The sequence below is a fragment of the Vespula vulgaris genome, chromosome 3 (assembly GCF_905475345.1).
Source record: "Vespula vulgaris chromosome 3, iyVesVulg1.1, whole genome shotgun sequence".
Taxonomy (NCBI): domain Eukaryota; kingdom Metazoa; phylum Arthropoda; class Insecta; order Hymenoptera; family Vespidae; genus Vespula; species Vespula vulgaris.
In genome coordinates this window covers 12,772,501-12,794,251 of record NC_066588.1, presented here as the reverse complement: position 1 = coordinate 12,794,251, position 21,751 = coordinate 12,772,501, and the positions used below count along the sequence as shown (strand labels likewise).

General features: G+C 33.7%; 1 protein-coding gene across 4 annotated transcripts in view; it reads right to left on the bottom strand.

Annotated features, from left to right (window-relative positions):
* The window catches only part of LOC127062855 (chondroadherin-like protein), an 80,685-nt gene that overhangs the window by 6,342 nt on the left and 52,592 nt on the right, over nt 1-21,751 (bottom strand). Inside the window, exons 1-7 of one of the 4 annotated variants that reach the window (XM_050991772.1) lie at nt 4,271-4,436; nt 2,281-2,904; nt 1,808-2,030; nt 1,585-1,724; nt 1,024-1,176; nt 302-482; nt 69-208 (exon numbers count right to left, since the gene is read on the bottom strand). In XM_050991772.1, coding sequence (XP_050847729.1) covers nt 69-208; nt 302-482; nt 1,024-1,176; nt 1,585-1,724; nt 1,808-2,030; nt 2,281-2,641 — 1,198 coding nt within the window. In that variant the 5' untranslated portion in view covers nt 2,642-2,904; nt 4,271-4,436. The other 3 variants (XM_050991774.1, XM_050991770.1, XM_050991773.1) reach the window with 3 other exon arrangements.

The following is a 21,751-nucleotide window of genomic DNA, read 5'->3' as shown; positions in this document are numbered from 1 at the left end:
TGTGACCTCAATGGAATTTTCTAAGTTTACAATTAGAATTATTTATCGAGTTTTTATCAGTTTATTACCCGTTATGTCGATATGTCGCAATGTATCGACGATCGTTTCTGTCACTTCCTCCGGTATGTGGGCAAGTTTATTGTTCTGCAAGCTGAGCGTTTCCAAGGAATTGAGATTTTCAAAGACCAAAGGTGGTAGTACCTTGATTCTGAAACGTCGAAAATTCTGACATTGATGTCGATACGAAATTTGTCGATCCGTCGACAGATAAGAATCAAAGAAAAATAAAAATGGTTATTACAAATTTTTTTGAAGGTTGAGAAAAGATATCGAGTCTCCGTAACCGGTGAAAGCATCCTCCGGGAGCACGGTTATATTGTTGGCCCTTAGATCCAGATGACGCAAACGATGGAGTCGTCTCAGCGCATCACTTGGTACCGCATGTAGATTGTTATCTCCTAATCGTAAATACTGTAGATTCTCTAAAAGAGGAAGAAAGTAGTACGATGACATTTTTGTTCTCGTTCGTCGGTATAATTTAAATAAATCATTAGTTTTCCAAACCCAAATAATACATAAATATAAGTAAATTAAATTTTGATACGATCAGTGTCGCTAAGGTAATTGAACTCTCATGTTTTATACGTAACATACAGGATTGTATAATGATTGTAATTAAACGTTTTGATATATCCACGCGAGGGTGAAAAGATCTCGCACGCAATGCATCATAGCTGGGTATACACACTTGCGTTGTACGCGTGTGATTTATATAAGTGATACATGTACCACATACATAAACTCACGCTTGTGAGATGCACTTTGCTGTATTACCGCTGTATTCAGGCGTAGCATTGGAAGTATAAATTTCTTTCAGAAAAAAATTATGTAACTCTTTGCGAGAACGGAGAGACCGTGTCCTATTTCAAACATTAAAGAAAATTGAACGTTCTTACGAAACCGTTTAAAATATGTCGAAGCGAAAAAGTAAGTTTACCTTCCAAGCAATTCGATTGTACTCACCTTCAAGGCCGATAAATGCATCTGGATCGACATGAATGATTTCATTTCCGTCGAGCTCCAAAGAATTTAATTGCGCCAAATGGAAAAATGCACGAGCCGGTACAGTGCGAATGCGATTGTGCGCTAATCCTAACGAATCCAAACTTTTCAATCCTGTGTAAAATTCGAACATCGATATTATAAAGCACGATGATAATTATCTCTTAGAAGCAGTATCGAATAAATCGTTGTTCCTTTTCTTTTTAAATAACACTGATATCTTTAGCGTCAGACAAAAAGACTGGTTCGTATTTAAAGGATTCATGACTTCTTTTTATCATTTCATTAAGCAAGTAACCGAGTCAATCGCTATACTTCACCGTGTTATATTTGTCAAAGAAAATGGAAGAGGACTCTATTAGAAAGTAGTAGTTCGATTTGTACTAAACTTTCTTTCGTGATATAATTTTATCTAGATTATATAAATAACGTTAAAATTGTATAGACGTCTGCTTTTTTGTTTCATCCTATATACGGATGAGACAGTGATCAATCAAAAATCAATCATATCCATTAGCTTACCTTCAAAATCTCCTTCCTTGATAGATTGTATTCTATTTTCTTGCATCTCCAGTTTCTTCAACATATCCAACGTGGAGAGAGCAGACGTTGGTATGCTCGTTAATTCGTTTCCTCCCAAATTGAGACGTTTTAATTTTCGACTGTTGACATAATTTGCATTAGGATTAAAATGTGACCTGTCGTATTGGGATAAAATAGTAAGAATTAAATCGAAATATCGTACTTGTCGAGTCCCTTGAATGCGTCCGCTTCTATCGAGGATATCTCATTTTCATAGAGAGTAAGAATTTCAAGCGTGTCGAGGCCTTCGAAAGCTTTGGCATGAAGGCTGTTGATCTTATTGTGATTGAGATTCAAAATAAGCAAATGATGAAGATTTCTCAACGCGTTCGATGGTACGGTTGCTAAATAATTCTGCGAAAAATCCAACTGTGTCAATTTGTTTCCTGAAACAATGATTAGAAATATTAATACTCAATGGGATCTATAAAGTTCAAAAATATCATCTTTGAATCATCGTTTCATCTTTCAATCGTCATTAGTAGATATTTCCGTTGTAACCTCTAATCTAATTCGAAATACGATCGAGTGAGACCGGATCGAGGGAGATAATTTTCATTTAGGAGAAAGCAACGATACAGTACCCTTTTCGAGACAAGAAATTTGAATCGTACTCGATTGATCCGACTGACTTACCGATCGAGTTCAAGGAGGATTCCTCAACCGCAGCCAGAGTACTATTATGAATAGTAAGATGACGTATATCCAGTCCAAGAAACATGTAACCTTGGAGCTTCGGCAAATTATTGTGCCTGAGTCTCAAATAGAAAATGACAGTATTTGGCTTCCCCTTGAGAGCATTCATGGCTTTGGAGATATGCGATAATTCGGTCTGTTCACAGACGATATCCAAGCCAGCCTTTTTCATGGTGCAGGAACAGGGTAAGATCTCGCGTTGATCTGGACACATTGGTAATGTTTGCGCCAAACTGCTAGCCAGAAGGCAGATGAACCACGTTAGCCTCCACGTAGCTCTGAAAGTTCTACTCGTCCTCATATTTTCGACGTATATTCGCTTTCTTCGCTAATTTATTCCTTCTTTCTCCCCTTGCTCCGCTTCTTTTCTTTCCTCTTTCCTTTCCTTCCTTCTTCCCTCCTTTTTCTTCGCCCGTCTCTCCTCTCTATCGCGACCCTCTGTTTCTTATATTTCTCTTTCCTCGTCGCGTTCTCGCTCTGTTCCCGTACCTACAGCCTGCTACTTAGCTTCCGTTCTTCTCATACCCATTGTTCGCTCCTCTACGGTGTACTGGTACACCGAGACTGCAACAAAAGAAAAAACAGAACGTTCATCTTGCCAGCATTTTCTTTCGCGAATGTACGATAATGTGTAGAGAAAACACCTAAGAACTTTTTCAATTCAAAAAATTATTGTTTGAATTTGTTTGTAAAACGGAATGAGAGAAAAGGCTATTTTCGGTCTTACTTTGCTGTAAAACGAGTAGTTTCTTGGTTTCTCAAAACTGCAGAACTGAGTTCATTAAGCGCATAAAAACTATTGTAGGACGGAAGTATTATCGGATCAAAACATGTTCGTGGTCGAGAAAGAAAGAAAGGGAGAAAGAGGCCAGATAGCGATAGCTTTTTAGAATCGATATCGAAAATGGGAGGTTACATACCGATCCATGGGAAATGCAAGAATATCTTTCGATCGTTAAAATATTTCCACACGGAAATATAGATAGAAGCGCAAGATCAAGTCAAGTCATTGACAGACATAGTTTTGGATGTCACACTATGCGAATTACTCAATTCCTTTGACAATGAGCGAAAGATTAATTTCGTCGACGTTACATATCGCGTGTACACGCACACACATCTATATTACGTAATGACACACCACTGGAAAGTAATCGCAAACAAATCGAACGCCGAATCAATTTTCTATTAAGAATCAAATTTATTTGTTGCGGAATGATTCACTGGGTAATTCACTGGGATGGAGTTTTCCCTTCTGCGAAATTCAAAGATCTATTCGTCGTTTAAAATCGAAGCGTAACACGACTTTCCTTGAATCCTTCTTTTCCAGTAAATTTCGAAGCCGAAAGAAGAAGTTCAAACCGATAGAAAAGAGAAGCCAAACGAAATTGTTGTTTCCGCTTCCTATTAAGGAAAGATCATCTTTCAGAGAAGATTCGCATTCTCGCAAAGATATGCGTGAGTCATAATACGAAAACTTCGTTTGAACTTCAACTGTAAGTTTCTCTGAGAAGTCACAAACAGCTGCAACGTGGTAGTGATACACCGAAAGCCTTGTTCGCAACGGACCGACGTTGTTAGCCTTTTCGGAGATATCGATCGATGTTCTTCTTTACGAATTAATTCGAATTTAATAGAGACAGCCAAAGTCTCGTTTGGAGTTTCGTATCCACCTCCTTCTTCCGATGTCCTTCGGCTCTCCCTTTAATCGACACTTGGAACTAGAAGGTAACTTTTCGATTCTGAAAGTTTCTCTGTTCCTTTCCTTTGATCTTTCCTTCTGTTTCCTCCCGCTTCCTCCTATTTCTTTTTACTTTATCTCGCTTTCTCTCTCTCTCTCTCTCTCTCTCTCTCTCTCTCTCTCTCTCTGTCCCTCCCTCCCTCCCTCTCTCACCCTTCCGTATATCCCTTTATAGAAAGAAGTAATTACAATGGACGTTAACGAGCGAACGAGTATGCCTGACACTTCAATATAAGTTGTCGTTCGGTATCGGTTCCGTTGGCTTCTGCGTTGTCGGTGACCTGGGTGTCCGCCGTCGTTCTGGCATCATCATCATTGCCGCGCGTTAATGGACGGCTTCCGCCTTGTAGAATCATGGGACTACAACCGACGACGGTCAGAGAGATACGAAACGACTCGTAGTAGCCGGAAGATAATCGAGGGTATCGTAGCTGGACGATTGATGGGTTTTATCTCGTCGTTATCCGTGACCGCTTTGAACCCTTTTCTTTTTTCGTTTCTGCATTCTTTGTAATCGTTATCGTGTATATTTGGTCGATTCTCGCTTTCCAGAACTGAGTCGTTAATCATCCTCGAAATGCGATATCATTTCTTTCTCATTTTTCTATGTTTTTATTTCTTTTCCTTTTTTTATTCTCTTATTTTGTTTTTGTTTTTCCTTTATTCGACAAATTCTTTATCGTCGATATTTTTCATATTTTATCGATTCAACATGCAATTATGGAATCCTCTTATTCTGGTCGTCGATTAACGTATCCCGAAATAATGTATGACTGACGCGGAGAATAATCTTTTTGAAAATATAGAAAAAAATATGAAAATGAAATGATAGTTCGAAAAATTATACGTTTTCTTTGAAGAAAATAAAGTTGAGTTTGAAATGATCTGGAGAACGTTCACTGAATTGTAAGTAAAGATACAACGTCGTTATGTTTACTTCCTAAAAGCAAACAAATTTCGTTTCAAACGTTCTTTTAAAAAATGCGTTTTCGAAATACTTAAACGTTCCAATTTAAAAAAGAAACAAGAACTCATCCGATATATAGTTTCTCTTAAATCGTCGGTGAAAGAAATAAGATTTTAATCGGTTTAGATACCAGATCATTCGCAAATTTTGCTCGTATTCGTTTGAATCTGACGGATTGTATCTTTGGACTATATTTAATCTGTTGGTGTGATAGAACTGTAATCAAAATGCATTTCCTAGGTCAACTATTTTTGGTATATCTAAAAAATTTCGGAAAAGTAATTACCAACTCTATTGTCTCGTTCATGAGAATATCTATCGTATTTGAATATATCGAATTCGTTTGGGATTTTCGAAATCGCGTAATAACGCCCAGTCCATGATTGTTTTTTCTTATTTTTTGTTGAATAAAATTACATTTATTATTTTTCGTTTTATAGGTAAATTAGAAACGGCCTCGCTCTATGAATAACCAATTACTAACGCGACTATTTCGATGTAGACTCGGCGCAAGTTCCGCCACCGAATCGATCCGTTTTCTCCGTTGTAACAATAGCTCACCGTTGCGTTGTTTGATCGTCGGTGACACGCAATAAATTGTATAACCTGAAGGAAGGAGCATTCTATTTAATTGAATAACGTCTAAATTCTAATCACACTGGATTCTGGAGAACTCGATTCTGACGTTTCGTTTACGTTTTGTTTCAATTACTACTTTTATTTTTAATACGTACTATGCGTATATGTACTTATATATTCGTGCATTTAATTAAAGTACGAACGATCAATCGTTTCTGAAATAAAAACGTTCTAGTAGAAACTATATACCAGTGATAAAGGAAGTTTAACGACACTTGCGACATACATTACACGAATTCAATTTTATTCGAATGAAACTTTTATCATGAATTAAGGGTAAAACTTCTCGCGAGAAAATTTAACGCAGCAAATTCATATTGTCCATCGCGAATGAATGAATTTCTAAAAGATTCGTTAACGTTTGCGAATCAATAACTACAGTGTTATACGAATTTGCCGTTTTTGGAGTTCCTCGTGTTCTTTTATATATTGATAAACATCGATAACAAAAATGTATTGACCTACTTTTATATATTTAAAGGAAATCGAAGGCTAGAAGTATCTGTTTCTCTTTAGCTTGCAACAGGCACACAAGACAGAATTTGTCGACTGCCATGAAACCAGGTAACATGAATATTTCAATATCGATTGAACAATCTTTATATACGGTATCTTGAATATGCGGATAAAAGAAGTATTTCCTTAATGGTCTATGCGATTGAGATTTAGAAGAAACGTAGATGTATTTTCTTGAATTTTTTCTTCGACGAAATAAACAATAAAGTACAGCGTAGAAACACATACAAGGACAAAGAGACTGCTGGACGCACAGAGATACTGCGTATTCATAAATTACGTTAAATTGCTTAAAATATTCAACATTTCATATTAAGCAACCTTGCAAAGTCGCTCTCATTGGATATGAATGAGAACTTTGCGCTAATATTTTAAACTCGGTATTATTGTAATCTTTCATGTTTTAATTATTTTTATTGCTTTTAGAAAAATTACGATCTCGAATCAAGTCGCGTTAAAAATTATTGCAATTATAAGTGAAAAAGAAATAACACGGACCAGTATTTAATTATTTCTTACTTTGTTATAGCATTATTGTTGAGATTTGAAACGCAGCATAACGGGAAGTTTGTCGTGGTTTTGAATATGATAATAATAATATTATATATAAGCATATACGTCGCTCGAATTCGCAGATTATAATGAATAGAAACACGAAACGATAAATAGGATCATTAAAATTGCAGTAATTTTTCTTAACTTAACTTTAACATAGAACGTACATACGTATTATTTGCGTTATAAAAATGACTGTCATTCGTCGTTCGTTATGAAATTGAAAAGCGTAACGTTAACCGTATCATTCGGTTCTCTATGAAATATCATCGATGCGATTTCGCCCAGTGCGTAATATTACAAAAATACAATAGACAGTTTGAAATCCTTTAGAATTCGTGCAACGTACGAGCGAATCGATCGTGTATTAACATAAATGTTTTATTCACGATTCGTGAATTTTATGCTTTGAACTTATGGAAAGTGTAACGGCGAACTTGACACACTTCGTTTATCTCAAGTGGAAAAAAGGTACCATAAGTTCTTCGGGAATCTGGAGTTATGAATTCGAAAAGTATAGTCCCCAGATTTTTGTAAAACTTAAATAATTATAGAAGTCGAAGACATATCTAAATAACAATTGCACTCTTACTTCTTGTCCATTTTTTATTTTTCTCAATTTTTGTTATTATAGGGCTTGGACATATAAAATCCACTCAAAAGTCATTTTACACGAGAGTTGTACACGAGAAGAGTACAATTATCCTTAAGCGGTTGGACGATTTAACGAACTGGACCATTCGTCAAAATTCGCAAAAAATAGTTCGAGAGCAATCTTAAACGTTTCTCGCTCATTACTTAACTTATAAAGTGAGTTATCGAAAACAACGACATAGTGGGTATTTATTTTTTTAACAGTAAAATTTATACTTCCTAAAAATACGATAAAATAATAATCTCTTGGGATAATTCAAGCTATATGTTTAAGTTGAAACCGAATTGTACGCGAATATTTATAATTGATCGTTATATATTGTTTGTCAGAAAAGAAAAATTAAAGAATATAAAGCAGGCATAACATCGAGACGAGTGACTCGTTGTCTTTGAGCCTTTACATGTAAATTAAAATGCACGATCCTGCTTTAGTTCCATAAGAAAGCTCAATGACACGAAAGTTCAATTATTGTTGAAAAAAAAAAAACGTAGCGTTGAGAAAATGGTGAATTTTTCTTTGCAGTAATATCTCTCTCTCTCTCCTCTTCACGTTGAATTCTATAGCTCGATTCTTTTCAATCGTTTCTTCTTATTACTCGCTCGCGAGATCTCTTTTTTCACCGGATGAAATATCGCGCGATAATTAATATCAGCTAAGAGAATGTAACTCTTCTTTTTCTCTTCGCCCTAAAGGGAAGATCTCATTCAGTGGACAATCTTAAGAATTCTTCAGATTTATAATAGAAAGGGAACAATTGGTGCTCGAATCCGCTTGAGCGATTCGCTTAAATTCCAAGAGTTTATGTAGGCCAGTGTATCGGTCTATTGAAATTAAGACTACATAATCCATGTCCTATCACAGATGAAAGAGTTCACAGTCGTGTCTTAGAAATGTTTACACGTTTCGAAGCATCTGTACGTAACTCGTCGGTGTAACGAAAAAGTAATACTTATGTCTATGAATTAAGACGTTTGTACTATATTACAATTCAATTTCGCTTTTCAAATACATCGTATGTGTAACGTATTAACATATGTTAATATTTTGTATCAACTATAGGAGAATAATGTAATAAAGATGTTTAGAAACGCTTGTAAGCTATTAACGATCGACTACATATTTACTTTGTATAACAATTGCAGAAATGTTACAGTCGGTATCTGTGTTACGTAGTATATAACGCTATATCTGATATTTGAGAATAAAAAATCCGGAATTATTAAGTGCTTATTAATAAATGGAAATTGTTGCGGATTGTTATTTTTCTTTTTTTTTTTTTACAGAGCTTCGTAAACAAGAAAGTACTTGCAACTTTAAAATTTATCTACGACACTTCGGCGTTACTTAATTCGCCGTACTCATTTTTATTATAAGTATAAATAGAATCTGATAAAATGTTACTTGTCAAGCGCAAAAAAAGTTTTCTTCTTTTTACGGTAAATTGTAATGGACAACAAGAACTAGATTTACTATGGTAAAAAATCGTAAGTAGATTTCGAAACCCGAAGTATGATAGAGATTCGACGAAACCAGTAAAATTATTTTGTGGTGGAATTCCAGGAAGAAATAATATATTACGAGCTTTTAACACCGGGTCAGACGGTCATAGCCGATCAGTCAATATTTGAGATACAGACTGCATTGATAAAAAAAACGCCCACAAATAGCCACAAATTGACGTAAGACTATATACTCTACGATAATGCCGGATCTCGTATAGCTATTATGCAGCTAGTTTTCTCATTTACTGATTCTTTGATTTTCATTTATTCAGGTCTCATTTATCCAAAAATTATTTCAGTCTTGTCTGGTATACGATTTGCTGTCCGATTTTTAAGTCCGAAAGTAGGTCTAGTCTCAAAAGATGTATCGTTTTCTAAAAGTGAGATTAAACAATTAGCCAAAAAGTGATAGAGGGTCGTAAAAAATAACAGCAGACATCTTAATTAAGATGAATACGTATATAGTTTGTTTTTTTTTTATTATTGTAAATTAAATAAATATATTAAAAAATTCGACGAATATTTGCAAGTATCTAATAGATTGCTATAAAATGAGATAGAAATGGGCAAGAGAAAGGAGGGGAAAGGAAAAGATGGATGCAGGAGAAACGTATGTATGTACATTTGAGTGATTACGAATTTTTTTTCAGTCAGCTCATCTTTTTCGCGCGAATATTCAAAGCCAGAGAGCTTCGCGTTTTCTCCTTCCTCCTCTTCCTCCTCCTCGTCCGCTCATATGAGTTCCGCATTTTTGTTTGCACCAGGAGATCCGAATGTACTCTTCACGTGGATTGCCCTCTAGCGAACGGATGTAATGACAGCGAACTCATCCAATACGCTTTGCTGACGTTAACATGACGCTGCTCTCGAAAAGCTACAATACTATTGCGTCGTGCATTCGCTTCTCTCTGGTGTGTGTGTGTGTGTGTGTCGCGTGTGCGCGCGCGCGCGCGCGTTGTTGGCATAGAAGAGCGCGCTTGTAACGTCAAGCTCGGTAAATTCGATGCTCGTAGAGGGCCGACAAAACGACGGCATTGACAAAGATCATACAGCTTTACTCAACGTAACCAAAAGTTTTAATGCATTTCTCATGTAAATCCGTAAAATAAATCGTTACTTTCGAGGGGGGATAATCTATTATCTTCAAATCTTTTTATAATAATCGAGAGCAATCTCATTTCTTCGACATTTGATTTATTACATGAAATAGCGCAGTCGAACCATTTTCTATACTGTGTTAACGAGTTATAGTCGAAACATAGATATACATCCTCGAAATTTACTCTGATGTCTTTTTTACTTTTTATATACGAATGATTAACAAAAAATAAGAAAAGGATTTCGAGCTATTTCGACGTATAAATAAAACCAAAATGAATATCGTATGTTGAGGGAAATAGAAAAAAAGACGAAAGCTTTTCCTTCTTTTTGGAAGCACGACGAGCATAATAAGTAGATAAGTTTTAAGTAGGATCGACAAGAATTGTAAATGCGTAAGAAGCGCGAAGGGGAGAGACTATGGAAGAGTAGCTTTTCCACCGAGAGAAAACAAGTCGAGTCGAGCAAAATGTTCTCGTTTCTACCTACTACTACTGGTGTTTACGTAACGTCGACTGTAAGTAAGAAGATTTGAGATTCAAATTTTATATAAGAAAAGAAAGAAGAACGTAATGCCTTTTAACCGGAAACTGCTGGCTTTTTAAACTGCACCAACGATCTAAGGACTTTTCAGTCTTCCCTCTTTCTCAGTCCAATGACTGATATAACTTTTTATCTTAAATGATGTTATCAGGCAATAATTAAATTCTGGTTATTTTAGATATCTCAGATCTCGTATGATTACGTGAAAATGAAAAGTTTGAAAAATTAATAAAGCTTTGAATAGAAATTAAAGCAGATCGAAATTGGATTAGTGCTCATTCATTGAAAATTGGCGTGATTCAGAAATTGTAACAAACTGTTTGCTCCTTCTAGTTCGTCTCTCCTGAATTCTGTAATTTCAGATTCGGAATATCTTAACTAGCTTGCAGTCGCTATTGTATGCCAGATAACAGGACAAGCATAAATTTCTATGCGTTCGTATAGGTATGTGAGAATGTACGTTGCACGTATACGATGAAACTATAGTAACGTTCAGAATTCGATCATGATGGTAATTACGAGGTCATATTCATGGTGATACAGACATGCAAATTTAAAAGTATACACGGCTTCTAACTTTGAAATATGATAGAAATTAAAATCACGATATGACTCTCCAATTTCTTTCTTAGTTTTCAATTCGATTTAACATATACGATTGAAGATTTGTTCTATTTTAATAAAGATAAAATATATGTCCTATTAATAGATGAAATATTATATCCTTCGATAAAAAAATATAATAATTATTGACTCGAAAGCTCGTCTAATTATTACTTAATGAGGATTACTTTGTTAACGAATATGATTTTAATTTAATATAAACGATTTCCTTTATATCAAAAAATATTGTCATACACGATTACTTGTACGACTTATACGACGCTGAACGTGCATCTGCGCGAACCAAATAATTTGTCGAAAGAACTTTACGATTTAATGACAACATAGGGAAAAATTTCTCATAGATACTCTCTGTCAAAATTATTAATTGTACGATGACGAGACTAAATTGATTCTATTTTACGTGAAACCTTCACCTATATAGCTTGTAGACAAATCAACGTACTGAAGTAATTTTATCTATATAGATTCATCGATTCTCTAATACATCCCAAATGCGATTAGTGTAGTTTCCTCTAAATACAGTGAGTAGTATCGGCGTGCGTTAATTCCGGAAGTGGAAGACTTGTGTAGCAAGGCCATGAGAAATCCAAGGTAGAATGTCCATTAAGAGATCCACCCCTTGGTAAGCTGGGTCAGACGTAACCTTCTATCTAACGGTTGAGAGTAATTTTATATTCTTCCCTTGGCCTCGTGCCCTCAGTTTCTTACTCGACATTGCTTCACCTGTTGGTTGACCAGCTCTCTCTCTCTCTCTTCCTCTCCCTCCCTCTTTTCTTTTCTTTTTTCCCTTCCTTCTCTCTTTCTTTTCTTTCTCGGTTTCCCAACGTACATGTAATATTGATCCCGTCTCCGACGTAGAAAGCTTAGTTTCTTCTATTCTGTAGAAAGCTTTACCCAACGTATAACATCGACAGAATTGTGAAGTTCCATTGATTAGAATTCAGAGTATTACAAGTGGAACACTTATCTTCAATTCGAAAGTCAATATGAGACACTGGTATTACATATAACAAGGTATTGTTTTTTAGAAATCTCATTAAACGTATTCGTTTTCTTTCGTACTTCTTTTGTGCTTGTTCTATCTTTGTTGATTTTTAACGATCTTCTCTCGTTAACTAGAAATTTTCTGTTTTTCTACGTCATGCTTCGACCAAATATCGAAGACGAGAATATTTGATCGCTGAAATCGTTTGTTACGAAGGTGCAAGTATTACGAAAGGAACAACTTTTTCTACGTTCGAAACGTAAAAGTCAGTCGATGAAGCACAATTCCGTTTTAGTTTAAAAAATTAATCCAAAGAAATGGAAACTTTATAAAAATAAAAACAAAATTGTATTCATTTCGTTAACGTATTAATTACATTTGCTACTTTCTTCATACGCTAGAATCTAATCTGTACGTTTTCCTATTAAGTCGTATAAGTTGCTCTACACTTTTCATATATATCATTAGAATACACGTATATCGTTAGAATTTGCTTCAAAAATCTGTCAACATATGCTAGGCTATTTTAGTAATATAATCTCGATATAACCGTAGAGATTATGTTAGCATCAGTTTAATTATGTTAGTTTTATGTTATGTTATTAGATTAGGTAGTATCGATATTATATCCTGACATGCTATGGATTTCACGTATACTTATTCATCATGTATACAAGACATGGGAAACCAAGGTCCTTAGAATAATCCAATGAATGTTGAATAGCACTACAAATCAGAGGTGAAGGAGAGTATAGTAGCAGTGCCTATGTAACTTCATTATTATATCGATAAATGAGTCAGTCCACGTTAGACCAGACAAGGCGAAATATTTTTCATCGTTTAAAACGTCGATACATTTCATTTCGATCGTTGATTTTGATACCATTCGAGATGTTATTCGCTCGTTCATATTCATTTTACTTTATTTATTCATTTTATTTTACGATGCTTTTGAACGCAGAAGCAGTTCTCTTTTCCTTAATCCTTATAAATATTAAATAAGTCTTAAAATTTGTCTCGTTTGAAGTTCAGCTATTACTTTTTAATTTATGCTTTTCAACTAAACTAACCAAATTTCTTATAAATCAAGATATATTGTCAAATGCATTATATTTATTCATTTTGACGATTCAGATTGAGTTACCTCAATCTTCTTTGGTTCATATATATATATATATATATATATATATATATATATATATATATATTTTCTTTTATTTCTTTTTTTTAAGAGATTAGAATCTTGCTAGCCTTGAAAAACATTGCGAGCCTTGACAAAATGGAATTACTTTAAGGACCTTGGGGAGATCTATGTCGTCGAACATTTTATTATTTCTCTATTAGCCAAATAACTCTAACCTTTCGTGTAAATTTCTCGTTCAATATATCTCTTATTCCCGCTTTTCTCTTTTTTTCTCTTTTGTTCCAATGCTGAACTATCCAGAACAAATAAAAGAATGTCTTTAAAAGGATAACCTTCAGATATCAAATATCCCACAGATACATATTTTCGTTCTTTTTTTTTTTTTTTCTTTGAAGAACAAAAAAGTCCCATGAAGGATTTCTAAACGGAACGGATATGAAACCTTAGTGCTTCTTCTTCTTCATCATTTTCTTTCCAATAATATCTTCATCTCGATAGCTTTGTCCAATATTCCTTTCTGATGATTTGAGAAAGAACAGCGGCAGGAAAAAGAAAAGCATTATCATCGGATGCTAACAGGGATATAGCTACGGTTGTAAAATTTTTAAAGGAGAAAAAACGAAAAAGAGAAAAAGATAGACGGAGTACTCGCAATATTGTTGGACATTGTCGTCAACGTCCACTATAAAGCCACGTAACGAGCGCATTTCGAGGCTAACAACGATAGAGGGAGTAGACTGCGATATCGTATCGTTTCATATAGAACACATTAAAAGCTGCCTTGGTTTATCCAAGCTTACTCGAATGTAAATCCGTATCGAAACATTCGCGAGCCATGATAAAAACTAACTTTTGTTTCTCTCTTTTTCTTTCATAAACCAAAAAAGAATAAAAGAAATCACGTCGGAGATGATTGGAACAATGAGACGATTAATTTTTTTCGATAGTCCTACTAAAATGCGTTATTACTTCGCGACGAGTGTCGATCTATTTAATTTTCTATTGATTATCAATCTTTATGATTCAACACTACCTAGACGACTGTACTACGTGAGTAAAAGTACGTTAAAATACGATGGTGTAAAACTACAAAACGACACGATCGAAATTTTTATTATGCTTTCTTTCATCGCGAATCCTCTCTCTCTCTCTCTCTTTCATTCTCACTTTTTTCTCTTCTTTGCTGTTAATATGCTTTCAATTTCCGGTTAATTGGTTTTTCGTTTATATAAATAAGTCAGCACGGAGCACGGAGCAAAGAAAAGAATACTTTGACGTAAATCAAAGTTAACGTCGGACTTTGGAGAAAGCGAAGTAACAAAATAATGAAAAAGGAAGCGATGAAAGGTCGATATTTATTGTTCAAGTTTTCGAAACGATCAGGAGTTTGAACGAACAATTTCAATGAAGAATACGATCTCTGTGTAGAAAGATTGAAAATCGTGGTTTTTTATCCGTAACATCGTAAAATATTTTTCCCTCGTGTCTTGTCTTCCTTCTCTTCCTCTTCCTCTCTCTCTCTCTCTCTCTCTCTCTCTCTCTCTCTCTCTCTCTTTCTCTCACGCTTTTGTTTCTTTCTCTTTTATACGAATATGTCTGTATAATATATTTGTGTATCATTCTATAAGATTTTGGAATTCCATTCTTCGAAAAAAATTATTCGCTTGGGATAAGTTACTGAACCTATTGATCCTATGGGAATATCACTTCGTGATTATTTACCCTTTTTGAAAGTAAGTGCCATTCTAGAATATCGTATCTCTAGTTACTTCTTCAATGACGATAACGATTCTCTTCGGTAACAATACAGAAGTTGTGATCCAAGATTATGCTTTTCGGATAACGATGGAAATTCGATTCGAGACGACGAAATCCATTTCCTCAATTTACGAAGCTTATGACTTGCGTGCGCGAGCATAACGGAAATAGCTTCCCTTTGGGAAAGTTTCACGAAAAAGAACTCTATCGTCTTCAAGTAGAGATACTATATAGGTAAAAGTACAGTAAATACGTTTGTATTTTTTCTTACAACGGTTTATTTATGTGGTTACAATTAAATATTTGTTCGTAGTTAGCAACATAGAAAAAAATAAATAACCATCGTCGCAGGATTTCTATGATTCGCGAGAACGTTTTTTACTTGTGCAAATTAAATTCAACCGTCTACGAATCTAATTTTTCTAACAAATTTTTATTTCTTAAGTTTTAATAATAAAATACATTATCAAATGTAAATTTATTAAGAGATTCGTAAATTTTATAATACAAAGATTTACATAAAAATAGTTGTTCGATATTAATTAAGAATTCTTTATAATTCATAATTATATATTATAATTGTACAAAAACAAACTCATCTAAACATTTTTTGAATAAAATTATTGAAAAATTGAATTATTTGTACTAAATAAGTTAGTTGATTCCAAATTATAAACAATTGATACGTGTAATTAAAGAATCTGTTGATTGCAATGATTCTATGTGAATGTGTATACGAAATTATCATCAGCGATGTAGGAGATGACAATAAATATTTACATGTATTAATTTTTATATTACAATGTTACGAATTATGATGGACTGTTAATTACCAAGTAAATATATTTTATTAAATATTTGTATACATCTTTAGTTACATAGTAACTAATCGTAAGTTTAATCGAACAAGTATTTTTATGTACATTTATGTATTATAAAATTTTGAATTTCTCAATAACAAATTTATATTGGATTTGTTATTATTTATCTTAATATGTATCTTAATCCGATCGATCGCAATGATTCATTCTTTAATGAGCTATCGTCTTTGAATCTCTAGGACAACAATTTTATAGAATGTCGTTGAGATGAATTACTTCCGCACGTACATCTTGACGTCTAACGTAGAAAACTATTAATTATAATGATCGATCTGCGCGAACTCGATTTTCACATTGCAGTAGGTCGATTGAACAAAATTCCAACGCGAATGATGTTACTATCCACGTTCTCGCGTTTTGCCCTCTTTAAAGTTATTTGCAAAAATCGAAAGAACGCCGCAATATTTCATTTAAACAAATTTATATATCGGTTTCCGTAAAAAGCCAAACTGTCAAATTCCTCCATAAATCCAGACAAAAATTTTTCGCGATTACGTAGATAGGTTTTAAAATGGTGGATGATACTTAAAAGTACAATATTACTCGATTTATTTAATTGATGCGTAAAACTAAAATTTCATAATTTATGGAAAAAGAAGAAATATCGGAAGCATTTCTGTTTTATGATATGTATCGCGGAGAAAGTTCTATAAATGTTAAGAAAATACTAGCAATTTTTCGTGGAACTTGCATCCCGCAAAGTTTCTTATGCAGAACATTCGAATTTCATCAACCTAATCGGGGGAAGTAGGTGGTTAAAATTTTTTACTTTCTTTACAAGCAAGAACAACGATAAACTCTCTTCCAAGAATTCTCAAACATTACTCTTTGGATGTATTCGCCTTGGTAAAACGGACTACAACATGAAAAGACTTTCTCGGTAGGTATCTCAACTTGTAAGCCAGAACGCAAACGGATCGACCAACATACGTTAAGTCCCACCAGGCCATAGATCTTCTGTCAGTGTAACGCTAGCTTTCAGCATTGCATCTGTCCTGCGTAGGAAAAGGCAAATTCATCTAGTAAACTCGAGATACATGCAAAGCTCATTCCCACTCCCGGTTAGCAAAGGTTTGTTACAAATTCATGTGTGGTGAAATAAACGAATCGCCAAGGCGTCGATCATGTTCGAGGGGCGATTATGAAGAGGTTACCCGTGCAACTGACGCATGTTGATGCTTTACAGGATCTCCATGGTATCATAGATCGAGAGTTGTTGAACTAATTTAAGGATGTACGATAAGCCAAACTTTCTTAACAAGCCAATCGAGGTAACTTTGAGCGATGTTGAGAATTTTTAGTAAAGATAATAGGAGAACTAAACTGAAGAAACAAGATGTAAATATAAACCTATATTTTATATACATATATATATAAATATATATATATATATATATATATATATATAAAGTAACTAAATATTATAGCTAAAAAATATATAGTTTCATTTAGATTTAAAAAAATGAAATGATTCGAATAATAGGAGAATTGTTCTCAAATGATTTGCAACAATGTATTACATGTCTCTGTTAAAAAGATTTTGGAAGAATTTTTAAAATAAGTATAATAATAAGGATTAAGAATTGCAAAAGATTAATTGTTGAAATACGCAGAAATTATAAGATCGCACTAATGTTCGATATGCAATTTTCTCTTCCCTACGCTGTAGGAGGATACATACGTCTTTTCAGGGAATAACTCTATTAGCGTTGATGACCATGTTAGTTAATGCGTTTAGTTTTTATAGATTAGATTTTATATAAATTAGAATAATCGATTGATTGTAAGTATCGATTCATTGTTACAACGATAGGAAAATAAATTATCTAACTCTTCATACGTTCATGTATTTCTTCAAAATATGATTAATTTGATAGAATCGATGAAAAAGATCGTACAGAAACGATATTAGTCTTTATTAGTTTATATTTACTTTCCGGTTACATGGAGTCAAACCGTATTTGCGTTTAATCGCTATATGAATACGCATGAATATCGTGTTAGCGTATATATGCTCGAAAAATACGATTTCAGGGAGCTGTTCGATAGAAAAAAAAGGAACCGATACTTCCTACAGGCAACTAGATATTTTTTATCAATACGAAGTTCATTTCGATACTGGTCAAACAAATATTCGTGTAGCTTTTATGGTTGTCAAAAAAGAAAAATTTTTTATCTTTTTTATTTTACCTTTTGAAAGTATCGAATCAATGAATCTTTTTTAGCTTCTATTTTAATCTTAAATTTAACTTCAGTTTCCTATAGATCCATTCCTATAAATCGAGAATATGGAATCGATTTATTTTTATATAAAATTAGACTTACGATTAGTACGTTTAATAAAAGCTCGCAGAACATAGAAATTATACGTATGTACAGCTTTCTCTAATTCATAAAAATTTAGCTATAAATTTAAATCCCGTATATGAACCAAGCGCAATTCTACAAATATTATTCCACCGATATTTATAAAATCTGTGGATAAGCCATCGCAATGCAACAGGGGTCAGTAATAATTTAGCAACTTTATGAATATGCCGAACATATTATGTTTATATAAATGCATACGAATTTACGAATTGCAAAAAAACAAAGAATGTTCGAAGTCAAGAAAATCGATAACTTGACAAGGGATGTATATATCCATATACGGTCGCAGTTATAAAATAAAAATGTCTCTTCCGTTTCGTTTTTTTCTTTTTCTTTTTTCTTTTTTACAGTTACGTTTCATATCGAAAAACTCAGTTTATAAAGGCCGATAACAAAAGTTTTTGTCAAAATTTTTCTAACGACACATGGTCGAAGGTTTTGATCATAGAGAGAAAAATTAAGCGAATTTAAATCTGTTGTTATTTATTTTAAAACTCTTGAAAATATAAAAGATTAGAGTTTCGAAATAAAGAGATTTCATATTCGTTGATGAAACATATTCTCTTGCGTTAAATGATTTGACAGACACAATGACGTTTAATCGTTTCAATCTAGTAATTTCACTTAAATGAGGTTCACTAATGCATAAATAATAAATGAATAGACTAAACATTACCAATGAAAGATTACTCGTGATATTCAAACGTAAAATAGTATTAATAAGAAGAAAGACATAGGTTGTCTTTATTTTTTTCCGCATCAAACACATTTATAGATGTATTTGATTTCCTATAATAGCTGGATTTAATCGAAGTCAACGAGCCAATAAAGCATATTTAATGCATAAACGGACAACTTACTTGCTATATCTTTCACATTATTATGAGCTAAGAGAGAGAGAGAGAGAGAGAGAGAGAGAGAGAGAGAGAGTTCGCCCTTTAGTATATTCATTTATCGATAAATCCTATTTCACAACACTTAGATAAATAAAAATATCGAAAAATTTTAAAAGATGATATTACAGTTTTGTTTTTTTCTTTTTATCAGCGAGTTAACGATCGTCGTCGTCTATTTCGAAGGAATAGAATAATAGAACAATCTGGCATCAATTTGCGCGATCTCATATTTATTTCAACGCGGACGAATTATATATCTGATCCGTCGTTATGGCTGACAAGAGTGATGGATTAAATGGATATTACCATCGAGATGCCGCTTCGATTCAAGACTTATATGGATATAGTTATGTACGTACGTTCGACCTAACGTTTAGGTTTTCTCTTTGCTGTGACATCGTACACATGTAGCACCGAATGATTCTATGAACATTTTTGGCATTTCCCGCGAAGAAGTGCGCTAGATGCACTTATTTCACGAAGAAGATAGAATATTTACGGTACAACGTTATTTATATTTGTAACTCGAACGAAGTAAAAAGTAGAGAAAGACGCAAAAATAGGGAGAGATGAAGGAAAATAAATAGGATAGAATTTCTAATGGCATCTTGTAATCGTAGTAAACTCATTAGTTGCCAGACAAGACGTAAGAGCCTGTTTATCAATTAGGAACTAATGCGAAAACCACCCAAACTACCGACCTTAATAGTCCAGTGATCTCCCATTTATCTCTTACGCGACGATGATATTAAATTAGTCGTGTTAACTAGAAAATAAGACATCAAGCACGTCTACTCGCGTTCGTCATTATACTCTAATTTATAATAATGAAATGATCCACGTTCGTATATATTTTTTATGAAGCAATTATCTCTTTAATTCCCTATTAAGATTCAAGTATGGAATAAAAGTTTAGAATCGTAATAGCGTATAAGTACAATAAATATTGCGATTTTATGATATTAATTAAGCTTTCAAATATTAAAGTAATAACTTGCGATATGACGATATGCGATCATGTATTCAGTACTTGTCATTGCGTTTAATCGACATTAAATTATGACATTTGTAATCTTTTTTAATCATATGAAATGTTTTTAAAACGAAAGATATTACGAAGTTATATCGATACGATGATTCCTTTTTACAAAAATATTTATAACGTTATTTGTTGATATAACCGGCGAGTTACAGGGTGGTGAAATTTCTTCTACGCAGAGATAAGTATTTCTAGGATTTTGCTCAGTACCTTTCAAGGTTTACGAATATCCGCATGACAATTAATAAAGCTTTACAAACGAATCGGAATAAAACATTCGTGCAAGCAAATCTCGAGACACAAAAAAATAAAAATAAAAGATATAAGATAATATCTTAGGTACATATGCTTATATAAGTTTGATATTTGAATCTTTGATGAAATCAACGTACCAATTTCTGATTAGCAATGTCAGCCAACGATAGAGATTTGCTGACTCCGTCGATAAGAACGAATAAAAATTCACTCCTTTTTCGCCGAGGAATGCCATTTGTTACCAAAGAGACTTTTGCTTTTACTTTTCGTAGTTAAATTTCGCGACTTGTCAGAAGCGTAAGTAGGATGAATTTTTCAATGTGTCGCGAAACATAATAACGCCGGTTTCGACGGTGGTTTATCATCCCGCGGATATAAATATTACATACATACGTATGTACGAGCGTTTATCTGACAGTATTCGTAAATTCCAAGATTGAAAAGAAAGCAAGAAAAAAAGAAGAAAGATTTTCGTTGAGGGATTTTATACGAGGCCATTCTTTACGAAGACTTCTCTATGTTTTCTCTATGGTTCTTCCAAATCGATCGTGGATGATATATGATCCATTCGCGCTAAATACCGCGAGTGGAATACACTGTTACGAGAAAAGAGAAAAATATCTTATGGCGATTTGCGGTTTGGATGTGGTTAGTCTTGAATCACGTCACGCTCCATACTAACCGGAAATCAATAAGTCGTCGGCCATTCTGCTTCCTATCCTTCTCTTCCTCCTTTGTTTTTCACAGCTTTATGGCGCGCATTAAATAAATGTTTTTCCTATGGTACGATCGGGATATATACACGGTAAATTATTAGGCTCTTTACCGAATTGGATATAAGAAGTATCTCTATCTTTCTTCTTTTCTCTTTTCTCGTTATTAGAAATTCTCTTATTAGAAAACTGATCGATTTGTGTTGAAAGAAAAAGTAGAGAATATGGAAAAATTTCTTTTAATTTTTCTCATACTCAAGCACGAACACAGAAGAGATATTTTTCAAGAATGAGCTTTTAATCGATACGTTTCTTTCGAAAAAACATTTGGTAAAGCTCAACACGATTTATTAATTATTCTTTGAATCTTTTCTTCTGCAATCGATGTTTGAGCAGAGAGTTGAGACCAGTTGGAAATTGGATTTTCAGTATTTTATTTAGTAAATTCTCGTTGAATAACGATTTCGAATACCCTACGGTATCCTTTGGGAATTGCTAGTGATTCAACTTTGTAGAAATGTAGAAAC